Source organism: Monocercomonoides exilis (genome assembly GCF_001643675.1).
Source record: "Monocercomonoides exilis strain PA203 chromosome Unknown scaffold23-1346700, whole genome shotgun sequence".
Lineage (NCBI taxonomy): Eukaryota > Preaxostyla > Oxymonadida > Polymastigidae > Monocercomonoides > Monocercomonoides exilis.
Genome location: NW_027150568.1, coordinates 39400 through 60084, shown reverse-complemented (window position 1 = coordinate 60084; position 20685 = coordinate 39400). Strand labels below are relative to the sequence as shown.

Below are 20685 nucleotides of genomic sequence, written 5' to 3'. Positions count from 1 at the left end.
ACTGTCAAATAAATAATATCTCACAGACATGTTTATTGTAGAATCTTGATGGAATAACAGTTTCATTTTGGTATTTTCACTGCAGATCATCTTCTAACAAGTTCTTTTTTGAAGATTTTGAAGCGATTGGAAGGGAGGGGAGAATTGTTGAATTCGATGAAGCCCTGCTGAGAAGAAGGAAATATCACAAAGGAAGGAGGAAGCCTCAAATTTGGTTAATTGGAGGAATTGAAAGGGCTGATAAAGAAAGAGAGAGCAGATTTTCATTATTGGAGTCGAAAAAAGAAATAAAAGAACATTATTACCGTTAATCCTATCAGATATCAAACCGAAAACAACAATCTATTCGGACGAATGGCCAGTCCAAAAGTGTTTGTGGGACAATAACTATATTCATCAAAATGAATGTCATAACTTTCACTTTGTTGATCCTATCACAAAAGTTTGCCAAACAATATAGAGAGCTTATGGTCGAGATTTCAGAATTTTTTTCCAAAATCTGGAGTGAGAGATAAATATTTTGACTATCGCCTTGCTGAGTTAATGTTTCATAACACCAAAAAATAAAAATTAAAATAAAAATAAAAAAATAAAAAAATTTTTTTGAAATCTAAATCATTCATCAAAAAAATATTGTATTCAATTCCAGAGGCTGAAAAAACAGATGAAGATCCAGATGAAGATGAGTTTGGGGCAGGAGATGGAGAATCAGCATCAGAATATCAAGAGGATAAAAAATTTGATCCCACAAATTATTATTTTTCTTCAATTTTTTATTTTTCGTTTTTCACATCATTATTTGATACAACATTGTTTCAAACATGAAATATCAGAAGTTGGTTGCAGTTAAATGCTTCATAACAAAATTTTTAATTCATTTTTTTAACCGTCCGTCTGATCCCCATTTGCCAAAAAAGTGTTGTATATGTGCTAAAATTCATCAGGGACTTTTTGTTGATTGGCAGCTTCAAACAAAAAAAGTACATATGATAATTTTTATTTTACACGTCTCAATTGGAAAGTTATTTTTCAAAACCTTTTACTTGAGATATGCAGGAACAAAACTGAATATATAATCAAAAAAATCGCAATTATGATTGTTTAAAACTTGATGTTGGTTGCTGTTGTTATCCAGCTTATGTTAGTCGTTCGGCGTATTTTTTTTCAAAAAAAAAGTTTCAATTCAATTATCAGATTCCAGAAAGAAAAAATGAGTAATTTCAGAAAACTGTTTCGATGAGGGAAAAGAGCTAATAGTTTTGATTATTAATGGAAATACTTGCTTTTCATTGTTGGAGATTGACCTTTCACAGTGTTGAGAGCTTGAATCAGGGAAAGAACAAATATTTTGCAAAAAGGTTGGTTGAGAATGCAAAGAAATATATGATATCCGTCGTGGAGAAGAAAAAATGTGCTTTGAATCCAAATTAGTTATTACCTTTTCATCAATATTATCTTTGTACGAAACATTTACTGCAGGGACTGTATTCACATCTGTTTGCTGTTTGGCAAGTAATTCAAATAAAGATGATCTTGTATCACAGATCGAGAGTGTGGAAGAAACCCAACCAGCAATTGTTTCCATTGTAAGCTTCTCTTTGTTACTACGATTTGCAACAAACAATGAATGAAAGTGATCGGTTCCTGATGTAATCGTTGTCGTTTGTTGGGTTTTTGATTGTGAAGTGGTCGAAGTTAGGCGCGATGAAAGAGAAGAAGGAGTAGACACGCTTCGAGACTGTGCATGCCTGACGCTCTCAGAAGTCGAGAATGTCAGAGGAGAGTGTGTTGACTCTGGACTTGGAGGTGGAATGTCGAGTGCAACCAAAGGCTGCTGATCAAAGGAGACTGGCTGCTCGGGTCGCAGGTATTCAATACGCGCAACAGAACAAGAGTGGAATAAGGAAGGATTCAGCAGTGAATGTAATTGTGAGTTTGAACGAGTTCTCCCTGAAGAGGCAAACGAAGATGAAGAAAAAGATGGAAAATAATTAGCAGGATTGAGCCCAAGCAAATTGTATCCAGAATAATTTGAATCAAATAAATGTGATGCAGATGCTTTTGGTAGAAGTGTTTTTGGGAGCGAAAGCTGTGATTGCGTAGCATACAGCGATTCGCTTTCAAAAATGCTGTGAAATGGCTGTGACGGTTGCTTTGGCGACTCAACATACGAATGCGGACGGATCAGTCGATGAGTTGAGGAGCTAGAAAACTGTGCTTCACGATTGCTAATATCGAGCGATGAAGCAGTTGGTGTCTGTGGAACTGACTGAGCAACATGGTGTTTTGTGGTTGGGGATGAAAGAGGAATACTCCAAGTGCAATGGCGGACTGGACTTAAGACTTTCTGGTTTGGATCTTCGTCAAATACTTGGCTTAATGATTGCTGCGATTCATCTTGTGTAAAGCCTTCAAGTGATGGTATTGTGAGACTATTTGAAAAGCTTGGAGGAGAAAGGCTCAGCTGAAGCGATGACGCAGCAGCTGTACTTTTTTCATCCTGCGAAAAACTGATCTGAGAAGTAGCAGCTGCTCCATCAGTAGTTGTTTGAACGTTTTGCCCTCTCGTCGAAGGAATGCTTATTTGCAATTGTTGAAATGAAGACGAAGACGAAATTTGAGGTGATGAATTGTTTGTGTCAAATAGATCGTGCATGATCTGCTGAGAGGATTGAGCTAAAAGCTCATTGCCAAGCAATTCAGTTTTTATTGTTTGAGAAGTTTCAGATGATGTTGATTTTGAGCTCTTGGTCTTTGTTAGACTCTTTACTGGTTCAACAACAGCGCTTGGTGTATCACAGGTTAACGGTGCAGAAGGCAACCCTTTATTATTTTCTTCGTTTTCACATAACAAAGTTGGATCTCTAATATTTCTGGAATGTTGATTTCCGCAAACATCAGCAAGCGATTGAAGAGAAGAAGAAGAGTCAGAAGTCTGTTCCTTTCCATCAACCTCAAAGGAGATGCGCACGTGGAACAGTTCTTCAATTGACTTTACCATCTCTTGCATCTCTTGAAGTGTTGGAAGGCGGAAATAAGATATCTCTGGAAGAGAGTTTCCACATCCCATTGAATTAGATTCTCGCTGATGAGTAAAACATGAAGACGGTTGAATCTCATCCTGTCTGTGATTTCCACCAGTTCCATTAAAACTATTGTTTGCCGCTGATGCCAATGGCGATGGCGATACTTCCACAGATATTGATTGTGTTCTTGTGACCTCTTGTTCTGGTTGCGCGGGTATCTGTACTTTCAATGAATGATATCTTTGAAGGGCTTTTGCTCTATGATCTTTGTTTTCTTCAAATACTGTTGTTTCCTTGCCTTCTTGTTTCAGTAATCCAAATTCTATTTTTTTATCTTTATTTTCTTTGGAACTATTGTCATTTGCAACGTTTTCTTCTTTGTTTTCTGTGTCCTTCAGTTCATCTTCGTCGATTATAAATCTTCCACTTCCCTTCATCATATTGCCATTTGCAGGCTCTTCTCCGAGAATGTTGTCAATTAGTTTGAGCGCCTTTTGCTTTCTGAATTTCTTGCTCTTTGTTCCGGTTGTTGCATATCTTCGTTTGCTTTTACTGTGACTTTGTTTTCTTCCAATCTCTTTTCCTTCGTTTGCTGTTAATGTTGCAATTTGATCTGCGAGTGTAGCATTTTCATGAGCATCTTGGCCAAGCGCCCACGAGCTCCGTCTGTTGTGCTTTGTGTTGTTTTTTGCAGAAGTAAATTCCAAAAGAGCTGTTTTGAATGTGTCTTTGACAACAAGTCGCGACTTTTGATTCACGAATTCAGAGTCGCTGAGAGAGTGACGACGCTTTGTGAGAAGGATCGAGCTCTTGTTCTTGCTGGAAGTTTGTTGAGCATCCAAAGCAAAGGAATGTCTTGATGATTGAAGAGAAGCAGGAGGAAGAGAAGCAGCTGAAGAGAATGGAGAAGGAATCATTGATTGCAATGGTGAAGGATGAGGCGATGATAAAGAGTTTGACTCGTTGAAAGGAAATGAAAGATGATGTATCATTTTTTTTGCGGAGTAACATGAAGAAGCAATGAATGTCGAATCAGTTTCTTTTTCAAGAGTAGCAAGATCGGCTGTTAAGATGTTCTGTCTGCGAGAAGATGATATCATTTCATCCAGCTGAGAGAGCTGAAGAGCATCAAGTGGAACAAGCGGGATGATTAGGCCATATAGCGGGTGAGACCGATGGCTAAGTGAAAACAATGAAAGAAGGTTGAACGTGGACATCTGCCTTGGACTCATCAAGCACAAAAGAGACGGAATTGCTGGCAAAGGAACGAGCTCTGGGCAGGCTTCAGTGATAAATGCGACTGCCTGGAGATACGAAACAGCCAATGGTGAATGTTCTTCGGTTGATGGAGACAAAGGAAGAGAACGCATCGCCGAAGACAGCTTTGAAGGAAGCGAAAAAACAGCACGCCAAACACCAGATATTGCCGAGTCAGAAGAAGCAACACCCAAAAGGAAGTATATACTATCATTGGTTTGAGTCTTTTTCCTGTTTTCTGATAGAAAAGTGCGGAGAGTGTTTAAAGACCTTAACACGTTTGCGGTTGAAGCTTTGTCTTTTTGCATAACAGGAATGAAATCGTCAACGAGCATCCGTCTCTCCATTTCAATAAGATCCAGAAACCTTTTTCCTTTTTTCAACTCCTTTTCAGCAAGAGTAAAGGAGATGGAAGGAGACGAAGGCAGGATTGGTTCAAATGGAGTCGGATGCACGATTGACAAGAGCGAAGTGTCAGATTGAGCAGACGAAAGAGAAGAGGAGAGAAGATGTTCTGTCCATTTGAGGTAGAAATGGCCAAGTGATGCGTGCTGCTTTTGGACAGCCAACATGTTTTGAGTCAATGCGGTGCAGCTTTGCCAGGCCTCAGCAGCCACAAGCAGAAGAGCAGATGAACGAGGTAACTGAAGCGCATTCCTGCTATCCAATGAAGAAAATGGACTGTTGAAGTTGTTTATGCAGCGCATGAGGAAAGAGGAGAAGAATGAAAGTGAAATGGAATACCAGAAACTTGCAGGATGTGAGTTCGTGACTGACTTTACTGAAGTGGAAGAAAGGTTTGGTGTCATGCGTATGAGGGTGAGCCAAGCTGAAATGAAAGAATAAGCACGATTGGATATGAAGCGTGTTGCTGCATTACACATAGCCGTATCAAACATCAAGTTTCTTTCAGAAGTGTTGGAATTAAACAGATTAGCACTCAAAATATCTTTGTGGTGCAAAAGAGTGCGAAATGAAAACATTGGATAACGAAGAAAAAGAGAAAAGAAAGCTTTTTTGTTGCGCAGAAGGAAAGAAACAAGAGACGATGAACAGAAAAATGGAGGAAGTATTTTACTCTGTTGTTGATTGGTAGGTTTCTTTTGCGAAAGAGAATTGAATTCTGAGGCAAGAATTGGTTGAAGGGCACTAAAAGCATTTGATGGAGTTGGAAATCGATCGATCGGATGATCAGAATATGAGGATTCTGAAGCAAAAGATGGTATCGGGGGTGGATATTGTGGAATTTTGGAGGATGACGACAGAGTCGAAGCAATTGAAAAGAATGAGTCACGATGGAGCGAATTATGCGGTGTGTGAGTAAACAAGCTATTTATATCGAATTGGGATAGAAGTGGTGTATTCTGTTTTGTAACGTTTTGGTTCGATGGAACATTTCCAAAGCCATCGGAAGCCTTGTGCAAACGCGATGACGACAGAAGTGGAGTTGAAGAGACTGAAGAATGCGCAGAGTTAGTTGGCTGATTAGAAAGAAGAGAAGGAAAATAATCGCTTGGCACCAAACGCGACGGGCTCCAGCTTTTTCTGCTTGCAGATGGTGCAACATCGTCTTCTGGTTCATAGCAATTTGATGGGTCATCTGAAGGCTGAATTCGATAGCCTTCTGTTGTTGTTGACGAATCGAATGAAAGCGCACCTGAAGTTGTGTGATTGCCGCTCTGCTGATTGTCCAGCAACTGCTGCTGTGGATATGAATCAGATCCTGCTTGGGCCATTGATTGCTGATGATTATTTGGCGATTCTGATTGCTTTAAGAAAAGAGAGGCAATGAAGCAAAGTGATGACTGAATTGACAGGCAAGAATTAGGTAAGTATTGAGCAGCTGAATCCATAACATCGTTCGGAAACGGATCAGAACGAAAGATATGTATCTTGTTTTGTCTTTTCTGCTGAACTTGATACTCTGACGAATAAATAGAGTTAAGCTCTCTCGGGATCGCTGAAGAATCTTTGAAATGCAACGGAGGAGTGCTGCAATGCGTGGTGCATTCACTTGCAAACTGCGATGATGGCTTAAACGGAGGGTCATTCATATAATCGCCCTGAAACTTGTTCTGCTCTGTACAAGCTGCCTCATCCTGTGTTTTAATAGTTGGTTCATCTGTTAATAGTTGCTTGGCTTGCTGCATGAGAATACATTCACTCTCGCTTTCTGCTCTCAAATCACACAGCTGAAGAGATTGGACAATGAGCGTGCAGCTCCTTTCGATCGTTACTAAAAGCCTGCTCATGTCCCAAGCCATGCACATTGTCGACTGATCTTTCTGATCATCTACGTATGTTTGAATATTAGAGCAATCATTTCTGCTTCCAGATTTTCTCTCCCCAGTTCTGCTTGTTGATCTCCTTGTTGTTTGCTCTTCTTCTTCTTGAAGTGTGGCATCTTTTAAACTGCGTATTTGTTCCATTCTCCAAATGTTGTTTCCCAAAAACATCTGAAAATAGATGAAATAGGCAAAAACAAGAGTCTCTGACCATCTTCCCAGCATCTCTTCTAGTTCTTTTTCGTGTTCCAAATAAGTAAAAGGAAGACAGTACGAATCGCACAAAGGATGAGAGAGAAACAATTCACTGGTCTTTGTGCTTTTTACATATTTATTTGGATCAGGAGACTGAGCGTAATGCATCTGAATGAGAGAATCGCTTTCAGGATGAAATTGATTCTTGCCTGGTGATTGATTAAAAGAAGAGTTTATATTTATGAGGTGCTGTGGATTCCCAAACACATCCAAGCTTTGCTTTATTTGTGGTGGATTTTGTTCGATTTTGCTATTTAGATCGGATTCGCCTAAATATGGTGTCTGAGAATAATTCTTCGACTCTTCAGGAGATCCAAACTGGCATTCGCCAGAGCATTGAGAAAGCAGAGGTGCCACAATCACAGCGCAGAATATTGAACCAATCATCGACACAGAAACAAAACTAAGAAGTGTTGCAGCCGTGTTGTTTGCTGCTTCTGAGGGGATTCCCCCCATCGACAAGATAGTATCAAAGAAAGTGGTAATATAATTCGGGCGAGTGTGCTCCAGAATTGAGTGTAGATACTGCTGCGGAGTTATTCTCTGGATGGCCAAGCGGCCAATACGCTGAACCATTGCACAAAGCGATAAAGTCAATTGCGTTGAGTTCAGAACAACAAGCTTCTCGCTGCTAGTTTGATGTGCACGTGTTGCTCGTCTCTTTTCAGAGCTGTAAGATGACCATGCTTCATTTCTATTCGCTACACTTTGTTTGTTGACATATGAGCTGTCCGAATATGATGCTCCACTCTCTTGCATATCTGCTGTATGCTTCTCTTGCAGCTTTGAAGAAGCAGAATGTGTTGTGCAAGTGTCTGAAGCCGATCTGCGATGAATCGGCTTTTGCGTGGCTGTTGTGGCTGGACGTGAAAAATCAGGAAGTGATGCGGATGAAGACAACGAAGGAGATTGCTGTTGATTTGTTGTCAACGATTCAGAGTCAACTGATGTGACTGGAAGCGCATTTGTATCCTTGGCACTCCGTGAACGTGGTGTATTTGAAGTTCCAAGTACTTCATCCACATTCACATGAATAGACGAAATGTCTGACTCCGAATGCGATCGGCCCAATTTTCTGGATTCCCTCATGGACAGTTCTACGCTGTCACTACTGCTGTAGTTTTGATCCACAGCTGTCGATGTTTTGATGCTCCTTAAGACAGCAGGAGATGTCGCTGTGAGCACATCTGATCCGTCAACTGAATAAGAGGATTCTTGATGTTGCTTGAAAGATTGATTTTCTGAAGAACCATCCAGGGATGGTTCAGCAGGAGTAAAGAAAGGCTGGCTCATAGAAGTTGGCGTCAGAACTTGCGTTTTTCCGTTGGATCCAGAATGTGAAGGAGTAGCATGGTTTCTAAAAGCAGCAGATGGCTGCGAAGCAGATGAAGATCCGTCTGTAGTCCATTGCTGACTCATCGCAGCATCGTTCTGACTTCCAAACACGTCATCAAATATCGCAGGACGAGAAGACGAGCCAGCAGCAGCATTCTCAAAGGAATCAAGTAAATCTGAAGATGAAGACAGAGAAGATGCAGATGAGATGTCTTGCTGATGCATCTGCTCCTGCGAAATGGTGCTTGAGCCTGGCGAGTGAAATGCACTCTGAAATGCATTCCCATCGTCGGTGAATGTTCCTCGATTTGAATCATCTCTTTCGTCATTCGCACCAAACTGTCTGTTGGAATTACCCTGTTCGCCGAGAATAAACTCATCAAAGTCGTTTTCATCGCGGATTGTTCGCCATTCGTTATTATCTCCGAGGTCGCTATCCAAACTGCTGTCTTTGGTCATTCTTCTTTCTCGGCCATTCGCTTCCTGTTCATCAAATTCGCTAGCACTCTCAATTGAACGCCGATCCTTCCGCTTTGCTCCCCTGCTGTCTGTCTGTTCGATGCGCTCGCCTTCTCCTTCACCCATGGCATTGTGTCTGCTCCACATCTCATCATATGAGCGTTGAATGCGCTGTTGCTCTTCAACAGCTTGCCTTCCTTCTTCTTTTTCCAACACAACAGCCAGCTCCATCGCATGCGGAACAATTGTGAATAACATCAACATTACTCTCTCTGCCAAAGAGTCGTAAAATACATGAACGGTTCCACCGGCAATTGAATACATCTCTTTTTTTGATGAGGTATTTTTATTTGACTGCAACAATTCTTTTATCCTCGAAAGCTCTTTCTCTGCATTTGTGCTGTTGTGTTGCTGCTCCTCAAGTTTCTTTTCAACGTTAACATTTCTCCCATTTTCACCTTCGCTAGATTCAAATTCCGCACTTATCACTGGAAATTGTTGATTAGCTAGTTGCATTGAGCTTCGTTCATTCATTTGTTCATTTTTCTGGCTTGCTTCATTACATCCAGGACGAAATGGCTTTAATAATTCATCCTTTTCGGCTGTATTCAATCCACACAAAGGAGTGATCTCGCCATAAATCGAGCTGAGCGATGATAAGCTTTGCAGAAAATGGCTGCTTTTGATGGTGAAATAGTGCTCGTGAAACGCATTTGCAGATTCTTTTGGTATCCACTTAGAAATAATCGCATTTCGCTGCTTTTCTTCTTCTTGCTCTTCAGAGTTGTTGTCGTTTTCCATTTCTTTTTCAGCTTTATAGTTTTCATTTTCTGCTTCGTTGCTTTCAATGTGAATCTCTTCTTTCTCTGTGCATTCTTCTGCCTGTTGCCGCAGATGAGAAGGCAATAAACTCATAAACTTCGCAAAGCAGTTCAAAAGCGCAAAGCTTTTCCTCAGAACACGTTTCTCAATCAGCGGAATGTAAAAGCTGTCTGTGCTTTTCTCTGGGACATTTTCATCTGAAAGAGCAGAAGTCTGCTTGTGCAGCGAGCCTTTGGTATCTGTTTGGAAAGGGTTGTCAAACAGCGCAGTGCTCGACGAGTTCTGTGGCTGTGTGTCGATGTTGAATGAAGTCGAAACAGATGCACGCGATGGAGAAAGTGGAGAGGACAAACGAGAGCCAGGCGAGTTCAGCTGGCTGGGTGTGTCTTCTGGAGAGGATGTTACAGTGCGTGGTGTGGTTGATGGAGGCGATGACGCAAACGATGAAGTGGTCGAGCCAAAGCAGTTGCCCTGCGATGATGTGTCTCTTTCTCTGTCTTTCTCTCGTTCAGTGCGCGGAGATCGCTGACGAGGAGGCGAGTCTGACGGGTTGCCCGAAATGTGTGAAGGATACGTGGCTTTCAGCGAAGCGACATCCTGCTGCGAAAGATAGACATCTGAGTTTGGATTGCCCCTCATCATATTTTGGTTCTGTTGCAATGCTGCTGAATGCAGATTGGCAGACAGCTGCGTGTTAAATGCAACACTTTGGTATATTTTGCGGGTGTGAGAGAGAATTGCGATGCCAAAGCAGAGCGTGAAATCAACTGGCTCCAAAAGAAGTTGGCAATCCACATCTGCTCCAAATGATGCTGTGTGAGAATAAAGCGAAAGAAATCCTCTTTTGTGATGTGAAAGTTCCTCCAAAAGCAATCCTTCCTCTTCGACTTCAGCTTCTTCTTCCTTCCCTCCTTCTTCAAAATAGCTGGAAACTTGATTGTCTCCAGATGCATTGTTCCTCCCATCGAACATTCTACTGCTTTCCTGCTCTGCTGCAGATGCAAAGTGCAAAATGGAGGAGTCGGGCGTGACTGCAGAGGAAGGCAGCTGGCTGGCAAACTCTTGCTGGAAGGGATGCTCCGCTGATGGTGAATAGGAAGATGTGGAGTTGAGTGAATAAACAACAGACGGAGCACGCTTGGAAATTGGACGCTGGACAGTCGATGGTGCAAAAGCAGATGTGGATGAGACAGCTGAAGAAGAGGCAGAAACAAAAGGAGTTTCAGTGGGGGTGGAAGCATCGCAGGGAAGAAGGGCTTTATGATTCTTGTCTGTTTTGTTGTTCAGTGTGAATGAAAGCGAAAGGCAGTTTACCACAATCTGCGAAAACAGCTCGCATATTTCCCTCAGCTCAATCTGGTTTTGGTCGACAAAGTATTTCTCGCCCACTCGAAGCACTTCCAGCTGGGATATCACTTCTGCCGCTGCAGGCGGATTCTGTTTTGTCTGGCTGCCGCACTGCAGAGGAGGGAGGAACGACAGCGAAGGGCTCATAAAGCCAGCAGCTGATGAGAGCAAAGGCGGCTGAAAAGGAGAAGAGGAGGAAGAGGAAGAGGAAGAAGGGTCGGAAAGCAAAGAGGCAGAGAAAGGAAACAGATGTGTCACATCAAAGTCGGATGAGGAAAGATAGCGGACAGATGGTTGGATTGTGCCGGAGGAGCTTGAAGAGGCAGAATCAGAGCTGTCCTGATTGAGGCCAGGTGTGTTGGAGACAGCTGACGAGTAGCTTCGAGTGATCGACTTCTGAAATTCGGCTGTGAAAGCCAGTGGAAAAGAGTGGAAGAAAAACAACGTCAGATTCTTGAAGTCATCCAGCCGAGATAGAAAATGTCTAACAGCTGCAAATAATGCCTCAGATGCTGTTTTCCCAGTCACAGTCGAGCTACTAAATGCAACTTCCTCATTCTGATCTGCATTCATTTGGTCTTCTTCGTCTGAAGCATCTGTGTGTGAAGAAAACTTTCCCCTCTCTTCATTCTCTGATGGTACTTCCCATTCGTTCATTCCTGCTCTCATTTGATGCCTTTCAGCATATTCATTCTCTTCCGCTTCTTCTTCCTCTTCCTTTTCTTTCATTCTTCCTTCTGCGCTTCTTTTCTGATGTTTCCTCAACAGTGAATGAATCCATCTAAGAGTGTTCAGCAGAAACACTCCGCACCCCAAAAACGTCGAATGTGCCTTTTTCAGTCTGTTTTGAGGTAGCTCTTCTTCGCCCATCGTCGAATGGGCAGCTGTCGAAAGCGACTGCGACTGGTTCAGCTTCGACGGTGTGCGCAGCCGCAGCTCCGACGAAAGAGAAGACGCAGCGGCAGCCAACGCAGACGCAGCCGCAGACGAGCCAGCCGACGAAAAGTGGATGGGAGAAGGAGAAGCTGTTGGCTGCTTCACTTCTGTTTCCAAGCGATATCGTGGGGCTGACTGTGAATCGCCCTGCGAGTAAGGCACGAGACGCGGAGGAGAATAAGAAGAGGTGAGCTTCAAGCACAAGTCAGTCAACATATCGACAGTTGCTGGCAGACACGATAGAGACACAACAAGCGGAGGCTGAGGAGAGACGTCCAAAGAGCCATCTGATTTGAGGCGATAGCTTTGCCCATCTGAATTCTGTTGTGCGAGTGACGGAGAAGACGAAGGAAGATACGAGACAGATGAGCTGAAAGGAGCATACGAGAAATCGGATGTGGCCTCGCCGTCTGAAGCAGAAGTGGAAGAATACTCAGACGCAACAGAAGGAGAAGGAGGACACATCTGAACGCGCTTTGAGGCTGCAGCAGATTTGGCAGCATCTGCTTCACTTTGCTGATGAAGCATTGCCCCGTCAACAAAAGCAGACGAATGAGGATCGCCAGCCAAGTAGCTGTTTTGATCTTCTGCATTCACATTGCCTTCTTCTTCATCTGCTTCTTCTTCTGCTTCTTCATCTTCTCCTCCTTCTTTCTGATTGCCATCGCTTTCGAGTCTTCTTCGGCTGAACAAAAACAGCCGGATGAGCACAAACAGAACAGGGCCAGTTAACGGAAGCTCAGCCAGCGCAGTTGCACAGCGGGCGATGTGTTGAGAGAGGACGCTAGCAGCAACAGAAGGCGAGGCCATGTTGAGAAGAGCGTCCAGCAGATTCTGTTGGAAGGAGAGGATCGACTGGGCAAATGAGAAGAAGCTGTGGAGAAGAGAGAGGATATCAGAGGAGAAGCAGAGTGCGTTCAGAGGAGAAAGAGAGAAAGGAGGGAATGGAGGGAAAGATGTATACCAATCAACATCAGAAGATGGAATGTCTGAAGAAGAAGAGGAAGAAGATGCGGAGGAGGATGAAGAAGGTTGCATTGCATTTTGCGGATGAAACATGACCAAACGAGAAAAAGGAGAAAGAGTATGGAGCAGAAAAGAGGAAGCGTTGCATTGAAATGAAGAAGAGCGGCTGTGGCAGCTGCTGTTGAAGTGTGTTGGGTGGTGCATGTTGAGTGAGCAATCAGACGAGAAAGAGCGCTGATGAGACGAGTGCTGTGACTGCGCCTTCAGCAAAGACGGAGAAATCGAATGGGAAGACGGAGGGGGAACTTGAGACGGCTGAGCAGAGGAGATTGTGGCATTTGGAGAGAAAGGAGAAAGGAGAGGCGTTGAAGCAGAGGCAGCGACTGATGAAGGCGGAGAAGAGGAAGCAGAAGCAGAAGCAGATGAGGAGGATGAAGATGAGGAGGAGGAAAGTGATGAAAGAGATGGAGCAATTGAAGGAACTGTCTCTGGGAATGGAGAAAAGAACTCTGGCGGAAGAGGCTCCGGATTGGCAGAGCTGATCTGGTTGTGTGACGTGAAGAGCGGAGCAAACGGGGTGTGCGGGGCAGAGATGGCAGTGGCAGCTGAGTGGGGCATCGGCGCAGGGGAAGCTGGTGGGCAGGGTGAATACGGTGCCATGGAAAGGGGAGGAGTGGGGGAGGATGTAAGTGAGTGGGGTGGCTGGTGGCTGGCGGTGTCTGAGCAGACAGATTGGCTGGGGAGAGAGAGTGAAGAAGTCGGCGAGATGACAGCGAAGAGCAGAGGAGACACACTCCATCTGTTGCTGTTTCTGTTCTTTCTGCTTTTTGTGCTGCTGCTGCTGCTGTTGATGGCAGACGTCTCAGGAAGCAGAAGCTCCACACGCCGTTCGACTGAACGGGCAGCAGAAAGCAGCCAAGTTGTGAGCGAAGAGAAGAGCGCTTTTGTTTCGGAGACGAATGAAAGCTCCGGTTGGATGAGGCGGATGACGTTTGGAGGGAGAAGAGAGAGCAAAGAAGAGAGAGAGACGCTGTTTGCGTCGGTCGATTTGAGCTGGTTGCGGAAAGAGGAGAGGCGGTGGAGAGAAGAATGGAGGGTGGAAATGAGAGAATGAAGATACTCCGCCATGAAAGACGATGGTGCATCTGATGGAATTGAAGGCTGGCTGGGAAAAAATTTATGTTTTTGTTTTGTTTGATAAGATTTTTTGTTCTCGTCATTCTCATCATCAGCAGCAGCATCAACTTCTCCTTCTTTTTCTGCAATTATTCCATTTTCATCTGAAACAAACATCTTATTTTCTTCTTCGATCTGCTCCAACTTCTTTTCTGTTTGTCTTATTCGCTTTTTAATTCCGAAGATCGCCTCGTCCAACCACTCATTCGCCCGAAAAGACAGAAGAGCAGACGAAAATACGGTTGCGTCGGAATTAATCTGAAACAACGGTGTTTCGTCACCCAAAATCGGAGCATAAAACAGAAGTTGCTCTTTTTCTGCTTCAGAAAGAAGAGGAATTCTGTTTTCTGCCAAAGCATCAGCTTCATCATCCAAACTTTGCGTGTCTATATCCATTTCTATTGATGCATCTTCTCCTCTCTCTCCTTCTCTTCCTCTTCCTCTTCTTTCTTCGCTGCCTTCCTCTTCACATTCTCCTTCTTCTCCTTCTCCTTCTATTTCAACATCTGTTTCTGTTGTTGCTCTTGTCACTTCCTCTTTCCCACCAAAATCCAATTTGTCTGTCAGCTGCAGAAGAGCCGGTGTCAACCGCTCTCCTTCGCGATGAGGCGAAACATGCAAAGATTTCGTCTCCAGCTGAACTGAATTCCTTCCACTGAAGCTGACTGCATTCTTCGAGTGTACATCTCCTTTCTCTTTCTCTTTCTCTTTCTCTCTGTTCTCCTTCTTCTTCGTCGCTCGTATTTCGCTCATCAGCTGCATCTGCAGTCTCCTCTGGTTCTTTTCTGTCTCGTCGTCTTTTGAGCTGCTCTTCCCTTCGCCCAAAAGCAGCGCCCCGAACGGCATCGTGTTGTCGGCTGGCTCTGGCGGATGGAATTGCGCGTGTGTCGAATGAGAGGCGCGGGAAAGCGGAGTCAGCTGGCTTGGCGTGGGTGTTCGGATGGAGTTGGCGAAGAGGGGAGAGATGGTAAAGCGAGAGGGGACAGAGGCAAGGGAGGTGGATGATGTGGGTGTCTGTGAGGGGGAGATTGGACGAGACGAGGGAACAGACGAGGAGAAGGAGAAGGAGGTGGAAGAGGAAGTGTTTGGAGCTTGGAGAAGAGAGGCCTGAAGAGATGCTAATGAAGCAGATGCCAATGAAGGTGTGTTGGACGCAGATGTTTGTGGAGGAAGAGAAGGAGGAATTTGACTGGCTGAAGAAAGATGAGTTGATTGAGGAGAAGATATCTTCTTTTCTTCCGTTTTGGCTTCATTTGGCATCTTTTCTGTGTTATTGGCATCGGAACATTCGCAAGCAGCACTCACTTTTGGGGAAAGACTTGTCTGATTCAGTTTGTCTGTTTGGTTGCTTCTATCTTTGTCGTTCAGCTGCTTCTTCTGTGTTTTGCGGCTGCTTCCGTCGCTCAGCCCGATTTCGACGAGTTCTTCCTCGTCCAGTCCCAACAGCTGCATCCACCGCACCGCCTGCAGCTTCATCTTGTTTGCTGTCTGCCCATCAGAACACAACAGCTGCACGTCTTCTGAAGCATCGCTGCCTTCTTCGCATTCGATTGGATCGAACAGAGAAAAGCCTGTGTTGTCGTCTGGAATGTACTCGCAGTCAGTGCTGGCTGGCTGTTCAGACGGAGACTGCAAAACAGAGTCAGAAATGCTGAGGAACGAGCTGTGCCTCTTGTGCTGTGCTCCTTCTGAGGAAGATGATGCTGATGCTGATGCAGATGCTGATGCAGATGCTGATGGAGTGCGGGTGAGTGTGAGTGTTTGGTTGGTAATGAAGGAAGATTGAGTAAAAGAGGGAAAAGAGGAAGAATCCGATTGAGTACGAACGATTGGGCTGAAACGAGGGAGAAAAGGAGGAATGAAATTGTGTGCAGAAAACGGTGATTGAAAAAGAGAAGAATATGAAGCTGGAGTCGAGTTGTTGTGTTGCGAATCAAGCTGAAATGGAGAGGAATGCAATGAAAAACCAGAAGATTGTTCGTTTTTTCCTTGCGTTTGAATAAAATGAACATCGTTGCAATGATAATTCTGCTCGGTCATCAAATGTGATGGCTGCGATGATGCACCAAACGGAAAGGCTGACGAATATTCTTCTGAATGAACGTTTTCGTAGCTTGATTGGTTCAAAGGCACAGGTGCCATTTCGTTCGATTCTTCTTCATATTCTTCTTTTCTTTCAATGCTTCTGTTGGCTGCCTTATATTCGCTTTGACGAAGTTGAATTCCATCGATTTCTTCTTCTTCTTCTTCTGCATTACCTTCGATTCCGGTATCAAATTCGCTTTCTTTCTCTGCTTCTTCAAGTTGCATCTCTCCTCCTTCTTCTTCATCATATTCATCTTCCATTGCTCTTAAGCCGAATTGCCTCTTTCCTTCGCCATCTCGTTTGGGAATTGGTTCGAACTGTAGCTGAGCAGAGCGATGCTTTCTTCCTCCTCTTTTCTGTTCTGATTCGTCTTCCATCGAACGAGGTGTGTCCATCAGAAACTGATCCTGAGAGTATCGGCTTTGTAAATATAGCTGATTAACATCATCTGTCAGATAGCCATCCTGTGCATATAGTTGGCTGGCTTTATGTTTGACATTATTGGATGATGTGCGTAAATACGGAGAATGCTGTGTGTTACCTTCCATGTTAAAGCGAACCGTTGCTGTTTTCCTTTGTTCCTTCAAAGCAGAATTCTCATCGCAAGTGAAAGCTTTATTCGATTCTGATATTGAATCTTTGCTTTCAATTACTCCTTTCAATGCTGACGGATGCGTATTTTGAAGTTCCTGAACAACCCATCGTGGAACAAATGGAAAAGGATCAAAATTGCTAACTGTTGTCAAAAAATCATTATTTTCAAGATTTTGCTCTCCACACTGAACATTCTGTGTAAAAAATGAGGAAAGTGAAGATGAAAGTGAATCGAGTATTTGTGTTAACGAAGTTTTATTGTTTTCATTCTGAGTTAGTGTCAGAAGAAAGTGGGATGAAACACACAATTTAAAAAATGTTGGAAGTAAACGAAAAAGGTTAACTCCTTGCAAAGGGTCTGTGTCTTCCGAATGAACTGTTATAATACTTTTAAGATATTTCAAAAGTTTAAGTCCAACATTTTGGAAAGAAAATTTCTCTTCTAAATAAGATGTAAAAACTCGACTTTCTATAAGCTTAAATCCACTTTCATCGGTATTGTCGAGCAAAATGCATATTATGCGAATGCATGATTCACATGTTGGAATATTTTCAGAAATATGTTCAATTAAGGTGAATAAGATATGAAGAATTGGTTCAATCCATCTGATAATAATGTTTGAAGGTAATTTAGAAAATATTTCTAAATCTGTAATAGCTTTAGAAGTGCTTTCAGCTTTAAAAAATGATAAAAGCAAATCAGAATCCGAGAGAAATGTCATAAAAATTTTAACTTTTCATTTAAATTATAATATGGTTGTTTATTCTTTTATTTTTTGCATTAACGAAATGTCTATATTATTATCAATGAAAATGTGCTTTCAAAAAAACTTTTATCTTTTTAAAAAAATGTTTCGAAGATGGTTATTTTGATCGATTTTTGACAAACCGATTAAGAAGTAGCATGGAATCATTCACTTTAAATACAGGAGCAAAAATTCCAAGAATTGGATTAGGAACATACAAATCAGCTCCGGGAGAAATAAAGCGGTTTGTAAAAATTTTCTGTTTCATTTCATTTGATGATATCTCCTTTATTTGCAGTGCAATTCAATCAGCAGTTAAAGCTGGATACAGACATTTTGATCTAGCAGCCTTTTATGGAAATGAATCTGAAATTGGAGATGGTTTCTTTATTTCTTTCTATTTCGGTAAATATTTTTCTATGTTTTTCAAGCGTTTGCTGAGTTATTTGCTTCAGGTACTATAAAGCGCGAAGATATATTTGTGACATCAAAACTGTGGAACACTGAGCATCGTGCTGAACGTGTAAGACCTGCATGTGAAAAGACATTGAAGGATACAAAACTTGGGTATCTTGATTTATATCTTATGCACTGGCCAGTCGCAGTAAATCCTGATCCTACTGCATCTTCGGATGGAAAACTTGCCTTTGACAGAGTCCCTGTTGAGGTTACATGGAGAGCTATGGAAGAACTGGTTGATGCAAAGCTTGTAAAAGCAATTGGAGTTTCAAATTTTCCTTGTGGAATGCTTTTTAATCTTTTATGCGGGTGCAGAATTCGTCCATGTATGAATCAGGTTGAAAGCCATCCATTTTTGCAGCAAAAGCAACTTATCAAATTCTGTCACGAACAAGGAATTGCAGTAACAGCTTTTTGCCCAATTTGTCGTCCAGGAGCATCAGCCCAATCTTCATCATCTTCATCATCCCAATCAACGCAGCAGCTTGATATCACAACGCACCCAACTATCCTTCGTATTTCCGATGCACATAAAAAAAGTCCTTCTCAAGTTGTTTTGCGCTGGCATTTACAGAGAGCCCCGAATCTTTGCATCATTCCGAAATCGGTTACACCTTCGCGAATTGAAGAAAATATTTCAGTTTATGATTTCGAACTTTCTGATGCTGAAATGAAAGAAATGGAAGCTCTTGATTGCGGATATCGTTTGTGTCCAACTTTACGACTTTACGGATTGCCAATTTTTGAAGCATAAGATAGCTTAAATGTTGTAAATATGTTTTCCATTGTCTTTTCTTTCATCTTTTCTTCTTTTCTCTTTCTTCCTTTTTTAAAGGATATATTTACTGAAGTTAAAAAATTTTTTAGAGAAGTTCTTTTTATTTTTTTCAAATTTGTAATTGTTTATTGTTTTTGAACTCAAGTTAGTAACTGTATTTTTTCACAGTATTGTTATATTTTTGAAAGTTAAATATAAAAAATAATTTTCGAATTGTTGAGATATTTTTTGTTTGTGTATTTATCAATGGTTTTAGATCAGAAAGCAAAGATAACATTGGGATGTCTCTTACTCTTGCTACGATTCCAGATAATATTTTCAGAGAAATCATACGTAATATGGATCCGTCTGATGCTTTGCGACTTGAATCTGTTTCAAAAGCCATGAAAGAGAAAACAAAGAAATTATTGGATCGGACACCTCCTGTTATCGTATCAACACCATCAGAAATAATTAATTTCCAGTTATTCATTGAAGGTAGTATTTTGTTATTTTGTTCTTTCAATTTATGATTTTTAATTCTTTGTTCTTTGTGGAATTTTTCATGTGAATAAAAAGATCATCCGAATTTGGTTTCTATTGACCTTTCACATTCACTTTATCTTACTGACGAACTTATCCTTGAACTTGTTACGAAATGCCCCAAACTTGAATCTGTCAATATTTGGAATTGCCTTTATCTTCATGATGATAGTATGGATTTAAAATTATTGTTTTTCAAAATATTTAATCCACAATAAAATGCACAATTCTTTTTTTTAAGGCTTATTCCATCTTTCTAAATTAGAGAATTTGTCATGGGTTTGCGTTGGGGATAATGAACATTTTACTTCAAAAGGTCTTTCAGAGATCGTTGTGAAATGCCCTCATTTGCAACATCTGGATCTGTCAAACTGCAAAAATGTCGATACCTCTCTTGCCGAAGCTATTGCTGAACATGGAGAAAATCTGACTGAGCTATTAGCAGAATTTTGTGATGGATTTGCAACAAATGCTTCAATGGCCATTTTGTCGAAAGGAAAGTGCCTTAAGCTTGAAAAGTTGATTTTAGGAAATGGCTTCATAACTGATGCTGGAATTGAAAGTATAACACACAGCACGTTCAGAGCAGCTCTGAAGGCTGTTGATCTTCGGCGCAACACCGAAGTGTCCCAAATTGGGTATGACTTGCTTCATATGGAGTTGCAGTTAGAAGAGCTTGATGGCATCTCGGCCAATCAGCTACCAGAAAGCGATGTCGGTAGCTTCTTTATGGTGAAGAGGCAGATGATGGGCGACGGTTAATCGAAAGGCTGCAGCACTAATATTTGACAGTGATGGATGAATTTTTGTTGTTGTTCTGGATATTTATAAGTCAGAAGATTATTGTCAAATAGTACTTTTATAAAAACGTTTATTTTATCAATCGACTTCTTCTGCTTGTTAAAGTGCTTGTTTTGTTGTTCTTTGAAGCATTTGTTCTTCTACTCTTCCTTCCCATTTTCTTTTATATCTTTTCTTGTTATTTTAACTTCTCTGCATATTCTTTGCTCCCTCCTCCAATTTCTTGTTATTCATTTCATTTTATTTGAGGCTCCACGGAATCGAAAGTTTCTTTTCGATTTGTTGGATGAACTCCGACGCCTTTCACTTCTTTTCTTTTGCCTTCTCACTCAATAAATACTTCCCATTGCTTAGCATGCCGTTCATATGTCTTCAAGTGTTCATGATTATTTGTTAATCTTTTTCATCAAGAAAAAGCAAAAATGAAAATTAAAAGAATGAGAAAACTCAGTTTTCAGAGGGCATGTCATGACAGCACACCACTTTGTGGTGTTGAATGATTGTCAAACAAACAAACAAAAACAAGCAACAAAAGAAGCTAAACTGGGAAATGTTACATTTGTCTTTAAAAAAAAATAGTCATTTCACACAAAAAGTGAGCTCAAACTCATTCGAAATAAATAAAAAGCAAAAGTCGTTGCTCTTTGCCAGTTCGAGATAGCATCGACATTCACAGAGTCTGATGCCATTTTCAACTAATAACAGTCAAAATGAGCATTTCCACGAATTACTTAAGAGGAATGAGCAAAAGTCATGCCATTTGAAAAGAAGATAAACACCAAACCATAGTTGAGACTAAAAATATTCACAAAAAATAAAAATAGTGGCAAAATAA

At 41.8% G+C, this 20685-nt stretch overlaps 3 protein-coding genes across 3 annotated transcripts; 2 read left to right on the top strand and 1 right to left on the bottom strand.

Annotated features, from left to right (window-relative positions):
• Positions 1-1307: 1307 nt before the first annotated feature.
• MONOS_10236 (uncharacterized protein) lies at positions 1308-16345 on the bottom strand (the record flags this gene model as incomplete). The annotated part of the gene is made up of 2 exons (XM_067862667.1): positions 1308-1322; positions 1439-16345. 2 exons carry the CDS (start codon positions 16343-16345, stop codon positions 1308-1310), a joined length of 14922 nt encoding a protein of 4973 aa, XP_067727062.1.
• A 1066-nt stretch (positions 16346-17411) lies between these two features.
• MONOS_10237 (putative aldo-keto reductase family 1, member B4) lies at positions 17412-18747 on the top strand. The gene is made up of 3 exons (XM_067862668.1): positions 17412-17534; positions 17589-17671; positions 17722-18747. Exons 1-3 carry the CDS (start codon positions 17449-17451, stop codon positions 18501-18503), a joined length of 951 nt encoding a protein of 316 aa, XP_067727061.1. The 5' UTR covers positions 17412-17448; the 3' UTR covers positions 18504-18747.
• A 33-nt stretch (positions 18748-18780) lies between these two features.
• Positions 18781-20665, top strand: MONOS_10238 (putative Leucine Rich repeat containing protein). Its single transcript, XM_067862669.1, has 3 exons — positions 18781-19004; positions 19086-19220; positions 19291-20665. The coding sequence occupies exons 1-3, from the start codon at positions 18809-18811 to the stop codon at positions 19809-19811; spliced, it is 852 nt and encodes a 283-aa protein (XP_067727060.1). The 5' UTR covers positions 18781-18808; the 3' UTR covers positions 19812-20665.
• Positions 20666-20685: the final 20 nt, after the last annotated feature.

Bases quoted from the DNA above. Each gene is read 5' to 3' on its own strand.
- MONOS_10238 (XM_067862669.1), top strand. From the start codon at position 18,809: ATGTCTCTTACTCTTGCTACGATTCCAGATAATATTTTCAGAGAAATC. The intron at 19,005-19,085 runs GTAGTATTTTGT...GTGAATAAAAAG, and splicing joins TTTCCAGTTATTCATTGAAG to ATCATCCGAATTTGGTTTCT. The intron at 19,221-19,290 runs GTATGGATTTAA...CTTTTTTTTAAG, and splicing joins CCTTTATCTTCATGATGATA to GCTTATTCCATCTTTCTAAA.
- MONOS_10237 (XM_067862668.1), top strand. From the start codon at position 17,449: ATGGAATCATTCACTTTAAATACAGGAGCAAAAATTCCAAGAATTGGA. The intron at 17,535-17,588 runs GTTTGTAAAAAT...CTTTATTTGCAG, and splicing joins GCTCCGGGAGAAATAAAGCG to TGCAATTCAATCAGCAGTTA. The intron at 17,672-17,721 runs GTTTCTTTATTT...ATGTTTTTCAAG, and splicing joins TGAATCTGAAATTGGAGATG to CGTTTGCTGAGTTATTTGCT.